This window comes from Mercenaria mercenaria, chromosome 6, assembly GCF_021730395.1.
Source record: "Mercenaria mercenaria strain notata chromosome 6, MADL_Memer_1, whole genome shotgun sequence".
Taxonomy (NCBI): domain Eukaryota; kingdom Metazoa; phylum Mollusca; class Bivalvia; order Venerida; family Veneridae; genus Mercenaria; species Mercenaria mercenaria.
Window position 1 is genome coordinate 34,686,843 of NC_069366.1, and position 8,458 is coordinate 34,695,300.

An 8,458-nucleotide genomic window follows, 5' to 3' on the forward strand; every position below is an offset into this window, starting at 1 on the left:
AAACTTTTTATCGATAAACGTTATCGGGTCCGCGATCCGTGTATATTCAAGGGAGACTACTTTTGCCGAAACTACTGGTCAGTGTATTGGACATTCTCGCATACCAGAGGTCTACCGTGGTTCGTCTCGGGATTTTGACGAACCTCTGATGGATGAGAATGTGTATTGGAATGTTGGCCATGGTCCCGACTACTAAGCTAGCTGTTTCAAAGGACCAAACAGAATTGCTCAAACGGTGTCATTGGAGTCGGATAAGACAAAACTATAATATCGGTGACAATTCTATGATATTTTTAACAATTCTGACTTTGACGTACGATCTTTGACGCTGACCAAGAGTTCAACCTTAGCTTTTCTTTAGTCCTAAACGGTCGAGCCAGTTGTTTCCAACAATTGATAATTTTTCAAAGTCTGATCTTTAGTAAGTGGCTTATCCTTTGGATCGTTATTTTTTTCTTATTAATTACCGACCGTTCTAATGCATAATTTCGTAAAACTACACTAGTGCTTCGGAGTTAGTTCCAATGGGGATGAAAAATGTGTACAAATGAATTTCATGTAGGTTTAGAAAAAAAAGTGTTCAACTAAGTCATTTAAGAGACTATATCTGTTTTATCAACGTTTATTATTATCATTTTTATAAATTATATTTTGTTTTCGTTTTTGTTTATCGTATGGCTAAGAATAAGCAAGTATAGATATCGTAAAAATTTAACCCGAACTATTTTAAAAGGAGTTACAAATTTTAATTTTTATAAGGAGAATGTCCCTATCGCATTTTTCGGGTCGTATTATACCGTCGTGGGGGAGACAAGAAACGCCAGAAATGTCTCAAATTAACAAAAAACTTGAGTCGGATCATACGGGTATAAGAATAAGTAAAGTGCAATATTAGAGAATTAAGCTTTAGAAACACCCTACATGTAGATATCTGTTGAGAATTGTTAAAATATGTCAAGTTCTGAGTTCTAGAAAAAAAATGATTAGGAACATGATTAGGAACATCTGAAAATTGCAATTGCATGTGTTGTAATGTTTCTAGATACATTAGATATGACGTCACAATACTTTTTCATAATAGTCTGTGTAAAGTTAATAACGATACTCCTGACACATGTAATACATTATGACAATACTTTCAAATCAGTTTGTATAAACGTCATGATGATACTTATGCTAAGGCAATGTTTCAAGGTACATGTAATATTATAATGCCAGATAAAACTTTTACATCTATATATACTTCATGACGATAATTATAATTATGCAATGTTCCTATGATACTTATGCTAAGGCAATGTTTTTAGGTACTTGTAATATAAAATGCCGGATAAAGCTTTCACATTTGTAAATACTTTATGACGATACTTATGCAATGTTCCTATGATACTTATGCTAAGGCAATGTTTCTAGGTACATGTGATATAAAATGCCGGATAAAGCTTTCACATCTGTATATACTTCATGACGATACTTATGCAATGTTCCTATGATACTTATGCTAAGGCAATGTTTCTAGGTACATGTAATATAAAATGCCGGATAAAGCTTTCACATCTGTATATACTTCTTGACGATACTTATGCAATGTTCCTGTGATACTTATGCTAAGGTAATGTTTCTGGGTACATGTAATATATAATGCCGGATAATACTTTCACATCTGTATATACTTCATAATGATACTTATGCTTAATCAATGTTTCTATGATACTTATGCTAACGCAATGATTCTAGATAGATCTGCTTGTTTTATATATAATGCCGGATACTACTTTTACATCTGTATATACTTCATAATGATACGTATCATTCCCTAAAAACAACAACAACAACAACACCAAAGTTAACACACGAATTTCACTCCAGTTCAAACTGGTTTTTCTTATCATGTAGGTAGTTTGCCAATTCACTACATGCAGCAGCATCTTTACTTTTAAGTATATCAACTTTTTTGTCAAAGTAATCCGGTAAATGCCCACTCTTCAGCGTTTTCTCAAGGTCAGCCAATGTATCGATCAGGCATATGTCACGGTTATTATGGTGCCAGTACTCAGGCGCGGTATGCCGCTCGCAAGACCATAACAACTGGGTCTAAAACAGATAAAATATTCCATTTGAGATATATATGTACCAATGACGACTATACATTAATTAAACAGCTTTGAAAACGACACGTAACAGTAAGTACTAGTACACCAAAATGTACATGAACACAAAGCCTTCTTAAAACCGCAACAGTAATGCAGACAACATCTTCATCAATGTAAACTTTATATTTGATATATTTAAAAGTGATACAATTATGTTAGGCAACAGAACGAAATACAAGCAAACAATCAATGTGATCCTAAACGGCCACAAAAAGATAGCTTAGTATGTAACAGTTCACACTGAAATACGCATATATTGCAACTGCAAGCAAATTACATACTTCTCTAGCCATTCAGATGGAAGTTTAATGTCAAAAATAAGTATGAAAAATATCATTTTCAAACGTTTATTCTTGTATTAAAATTAGGCTTTCACTGGTTTCAAGCATGTTTACCGGTTTTTGATATTCATAGTCTGTTAATTGCTTGCGCAGATGGGCATCTGGAAGCAGCCTCTTGCTACTTCCATCAAAATTTTCTTTTTATAGTATAAAAGCTGCAGCCCAATCCAAAGTATTTTTGCTAAATTATAACCACCTGCTGTGTGCTTATTCGCTTACTCCCTCTGTAGCTAAAGTATCGTAAATATGAAATTTTAAAATTAAAAAATATATATAACTCATTGAAAAGCATAGAATACGTGCATTTTTGGTAGTTTTGTCGATTTTTGTGCCCCAGTGATGTATATTTATAATATGATAAGGGTTACAAAGATATACATTCTGGAATAATAAAGACATAATCTATAAAACGTTTCATTTAGTCTTTGTGTTATTTTTATGCGCCTTACACGTTTGTTTTGTGTAATATCGTCAACACAAGCCCTCGAAATATATACATTGTATGTGAACGAGTCCGATCCACTCCTTAGGACAAAACAACTGTGTATTATCCATATAAAGAGACATGATATTATAAAATGAACAGCATACTTTTCCAAACTTTTAAGATACGATCATTTTGTCGAACATAATACAATTTTCTAACTGATAAAACAGCAAAACTCAAGATTTTTGTCTATTTTCTTTTCAAAATTTAGAAAAGGCTTCCTTTAAAATTTTGTTAGTAATTGCAACAGAAAGAAAATTTAAAGTTTTTTTACACATTTTAGAAACTTTTACCTAGTCAGTCAATATGTGGAAACTATCAAAAGCGTAAATCACGACATTAGAACTCAATTGATATCTGTTTTAACATTTTTGAATTTTTTATGTTGGTCTTGGGGCATGTTCCTTTAAGAAATTATCATTCGGTCACGTATAGAAAAGAGCGAAAAATATATTCATTTTCAACCTTTAATAATTTCACTGTTACGCCGTAAATTTTTCTTACCTTTAAGATATGTGAAGACAATCCTGGCAAGCCGTTTTCAGAGCGAGATTTACAACTTTGCATGTACTTCTTTAACATTTTGTAGACAAATTTTCTGCAGCCGTTACCCTCGTCAATTCTGGAAAACAGTGTTCGTTCCGCTTTTGAAAACGAAATTGCCCAGACTTCGTCCTTCTTTGGTACAAGATGCGTTCCAGTTTCCTTTACATCATTTATGAGCTTTTTGCTGAAAGCTTTTTTGGTTTCTTTGCGTGGCCACTTCATTATAGGTATATCACTTGGTAGGGATAATGTAATGTCAACACTGATATGGTGCTGAATAGTCAAGTCTCTATCACGTTGATGAATGGTCATGGTTAAAGCTGGCCCATGTGCATCCCTGCTTAGGTCAACATCTGAAAATAAACCCTCAGCATATGTATTCTTACATGTAAAAGCCCCTTTTTTCATTTTCTCAGAATAATATACCAGCTCGCGGATGGGCGAGACACTATCATGACATTAATTAAGACGTCAAACTGCCGCATGGCGTTCAGTTTATTACAACTCGGATAAATGAAATTCAACATAACATTTATGATTATATCGCAATGAAAATTTTAGAATGAAAGTTGAAAAAAACTTGTCCTGGTTTATCGCCTACTTAACGCGCTTTGTCTTTCAGATGCCTGGCTATTTAACCTCCTGCGCATCCTAACCCTGAACCTTTGTAAATAAAACTGTAAACCACGCTAAGACAATAATTACGCTATAAATGAATAACTGTAAATATGAAATGAAACAATTGTTTACCAGTAGCTCGGAACAGGGTTTGAATATTTACCTGTCAGATTTAGTTCTTTAATTGCAGTTTTGATTTTCTGGTAAAGATCATATCTCATCTCCCGTGGAATTAGATCGTTCCCGTGTCTAAGATCTCCAGGAATTTTGTCCCCATCAACTGATGCTACAGCATAGCCGTCCGGAACCTTGACACCCTTTTTGGTTTGACCAAGCTCACACTTAACGTTCATGTTTGTTGCATGCTCAGTCTGTAATAAGTTTACATGTAATATTGTAATTGGAATATGTAAGCTTTAATATTGGAACATTTTCATGTTGTACATATAATCTTTATTCGATTCTCATATAAGTAGATACGATATATTTTCTGTTATAGTTTATGAAACAATGTATTCAATAAAGGAAAAACAATCTTACCTGTGCGTATGCGTAGTTAATCTTTCCGTCAACGCTGACCTTAACATCTTGGTGTCCTAATTTCACACAAATATTGGTATCGAATTCATCTGGTTTACCAATCTTTGTGTTTACGGGAAAACTGCCGGCTTTCACATGGTTCGGGCAGTAAATATCACCTCCTCTTTGCTCGTGCACGTGGGACATAATCTCGGAGAGCGTGTCATTTACATATCGAACAGATGCTTTCTTCTCATCTTTATCTATTTCTACTTTCTTGGCATAATACTCGTCAATTGTTTTCTTCTTTTTATTTCGCAGCAATTCAGTTTTCTCTTGTTTTGTCAGCACATCTTGTTTTGCGTTACCTTTTGACGAATTGTGGCCATGCTTTCTTGCTTGAGACGCATTTTGTACTTGTTCTTTATTTTGTGTGTCTCTTTGGTGTTGATCAAATTCATACTTCGTAGAAGAAGATCTCACACAAGAACAACAACTTAATTTTAAACAGCTTAACTTATTCACACAGGACGACAAATTTATGTATTTATTGGTGTTCTGCGGATTTCTACCGTGCTTATCTCTTGTATGCTGAAAACGTCCGAATGGTGTTGAAAAACTTCTATCGCAGGAATTGCAAGAATATCTTTTTTTACGTACTGCCTGTAATTTTTTGGCACTTCTCTGACCGTGAAATGTTGTCTCTTGGTGTTTTGCTTTTTTTGCTCTTCTGGATTTTTTTCTTCTTCTTCTAGGTGCAGGATTTCTACTTCTACTTCTGCTTCTGGACCGTTTTGTTTTGTGTACTTTTGAGTTGAGACATCCCATTATATATCACAAATATTTTTCGCAAAATCAATACAAATTTTTTTTTTCTGAAAAAAAAAAAATGAAGTGTGTTCAGTAAAAGATTGTTTAAACAAGAAAATATTAATATATATAATGACTTAGTATTCAGTTTAAGTTTTCTTGTCTTAAATTTACATCAGGTATATCATATATTGTCACATGGATATAACGTAACGTTGCCGTAATAAATATGCAGCGTCGTTCAATAGGGTTATTTTGCACATGCAGTTGTATTTGATGAATTATTTAGGATATTTCGTTTTGTCGCGTTAGCGTGTGCACGTCTTCAGTAGCAACTTTCGTTATGGCACGCGCGTTAACACACCGTAACGAATTTTTGGAAGTAGTACTGTATTGTCTTCACGCGTGCGCCAACGAAACACTGAACGCGACAGAACGAGGGTTCTATTTCATGTTGTCGGTGTGCTCTATCAAAAAATATATCGCGTTGGCGTGTTGACATGCGCGTCAAAATGAAATAAATATTATGTTGCTCCACATTGGTGCGCGCACGATTAACGAAGAGTTTTTGTTGTTGCATTGAAGTACAGTCCATTGCGTTTACGTGCGCGTGACTTATTTCGCGCATTTTGTGTAGACCTGGCGCGTAGACCTTGCGCGTGCGCCAACATGCGACAAAGAAATGTTGTTTTTTTGGCACGTGAGGCAAAACGAATTCCAAGACGAAACAACAAAACTTCCAAAATTTTGTCATTGATTATATGCTCAAAACATAGATGTGTTCAATGAACGTGATATGATAATTAAATAAAATGTTAAAGAAATAGCCTCATTTTACCACAATTAAAGGGACAACTATGTGCAACTAAAAAGCCTCAAAAGCATAAATAATAGAATATTCGGAAGTATTATAACTTATCCTAAACGTTTAAACTATGCATTCCAGTCAATACCGATAAAATCAGCGTTTTAAAGTATGTTGCAATACCGTAAACCATTAAATAATCTATGTAGAAGTTGCTGCTGTCCAGTTAAAGGCCGATCATGCACTATTTTTTAAATTTAAATTAAAAACAGATGAAACAGCTTTCCGAATCAGATATTACACGTATTTACATGGTTAGAAAAGAACTACTTTTAATATTGCACAAGAATTGTTATAATTAGAGCTATATATAGAAAAAATAAACACAAAAGATTCAATAAAACATTCTAGTATACTAATATTTAAACATTTGACAAATGTGGCCGCCACATTTTAAACAAAGGCATTACATGAGCCTTTAACGGATGGATAGCTATTTGTCACAGAATTGATTAATGGTGGTATAATGGAGCATTATGTTGTTCTAAAAAGATATTTATTTATTATGTTACATTGAACACATTATCTATGTTTCGAGAATATAATCTGCTAGATATAGGGTATGTCCCTTTAATTGTTTGTATTAACGTTGCCTTGCTAAGACAGTTCAGGGTGTAACTTTAAACCTTCCCTTTAAACGTGAAATTCTTGTTACATACAATCTATAGTAGAATTATTGATAGATAAACAGTCATCACTTCACGATAATAGCGATTAATTCATTAACAGCCTCCATGGTGAACAAAATACAATTTAATAAAACAGTTTCGTCATGACATTTCATTCTGCTACTAGATTAAAATTTCAAACCCAAAGTCGCTAAACCAGTACGAAATTTTACAGCTGTAAAAGACCTGTATTTTTGATTATTTCAATTTTACACCTGTATATTTTATATAACAACGTTGATTTTACAGCTGTAGATTTCAATTTACAGCTGTAAAACGACTGTAAAACAGGTTGAATAATGCAAATGAGATACAGTTGTAAAACAAAACTTACAGCCGTAAAAATGAAAAAGTTACAGCTGTAAATATGCCTAAAAGTTACAGCTGTAGAAATATAGTAGGTGTTGAGAAAGAGAACATTATTTTAAGGGACGAAAGCAGTAGTATAAAAAAGCTTTAGGATGTATTGTAATTCTCTAGAAAGGATAGCAACTACTAAACAAATGGAAAAATAAATGATCTAGTAAGTAAGGAACAATATCAAATATGTTTCTAGTATAGCAACTGCAAAATTAAGGAGTAGGATAAAAAGTAGAAACTATGCATCATATTTTTTATTATAAAACTTTCTATGTCATGAAAACATATGACAATCTTGTAATTGTTTCCTTTAAACTTAACACTTTCAAATAAAGACTACATTGTTAATGCATGTGCTTATACATGTCCTTTTAAAGTTGTTACAGTATTAGATAATAAAATATTTGCACTTACCCCAAAATGGCTAAAATTCCAATATTTTAGGTGATGTGGTATCATTGTGAATTTCAGTTATATCCCGCCAAAATGCAATGAAGATGGCTGACAGTACTCATGTTTCCCTCCAAAAAAAAAGTTACAGCTGTAATTTTGAGACATGACCATTTTACACCTGTAACTTTCTATTAAACTTTTTACAGCTGTATTTTTGAGACCTGCAATTGTTTTACACCTGTAAATGTCAACTGTATTTCTGGTAATTCTCCACTTACAGGTCTTTTACAGCTGTAATTTCATAATACAGGTCCTATTTTGTACAGGTATAGGAGATATTTGATTTTTTCTCAAACAAAGCATACAAAAGATTAAAGACCAGGAAATACATCCCATTTTCTCGTCATGCTTACAAAACAGCTATACATTCGAATAAGCATAAAAGAAAAAAAGACACTCTTTGCAAAATCAACTAACGTACAGTATTATGTATTTGGTTTTAAATAGTTGAAACTTAATACATATATGGCTAAACACAGTGTGTACTTCGATAAAAAATCACACAATCTATTGTTACTGCAAAACATTAAAGTATAAACGCACTTCTACATTACACAGTTAATTTATATCATAGGGGTTTACCAAAGGTATCCGCAAAATTATATGTAATCACGTTAAGACATCTGATATCAATTATG

The 8,458-nt window shown here is 33.2% G+C and overlaps 1 protein-coding gene across 1 annotated transcript; it reads right to left on the bottom strand.

Annotated features, from left to right (window-relative positions):
- Positions 1-606: 606 nt before the first annotated feature.
- Positions 607-7,950, bottom strand: LOC123550191 (uncharacterized). The gene is made up of 5 exons (XM_045338624.2): positions 7,782-7,950; positions 4,686-5,539; positions 4,309-4,516; positions 3,486-3,880; positions 607-2,094 (listed from the first exon to the last, which is right to left on the bottom strand). The coding sequence occupies exons 2-5, from the start codon at positions 5,490-5,492 to the stop codon at positions 1,861-1,863; spliced, it is 1,644 nt and encodes a 547-aa protein (XP_045194559.2). The 5' UTR covers positions 5,493-5,539; positions 7,782-7,950; the 3' UTR covers positions 607-1,860.
- Positions 7,951-8,458: the final 508 nt, after the last annotated feature.

Excerpts from the sequence above, each read along its gene's own strand:
- LOC123550191 (XM_045338624.2), bottom strand. The coding sequence starts at position 5,492 with ATGGGATGTCTCAACTCAAAAGTACACAAAACAAAACGGTCCAGAAGC. Across the intron at positions 4,517-4,685 it reads TTAACTACGCATACGCACAG|ACTGAGCATGCAACAAACAT; the intron begins GTAAGATTGTTT and ends AACTTATTACAG. Across the intron at positions 3,881-4,308 it reads TAAAGAACTAAATCTGACAG|ATGTTGACCTAAGCAGGGAT; the intron begins GTAAATATTCAA and ends GTTTATTTTCAG.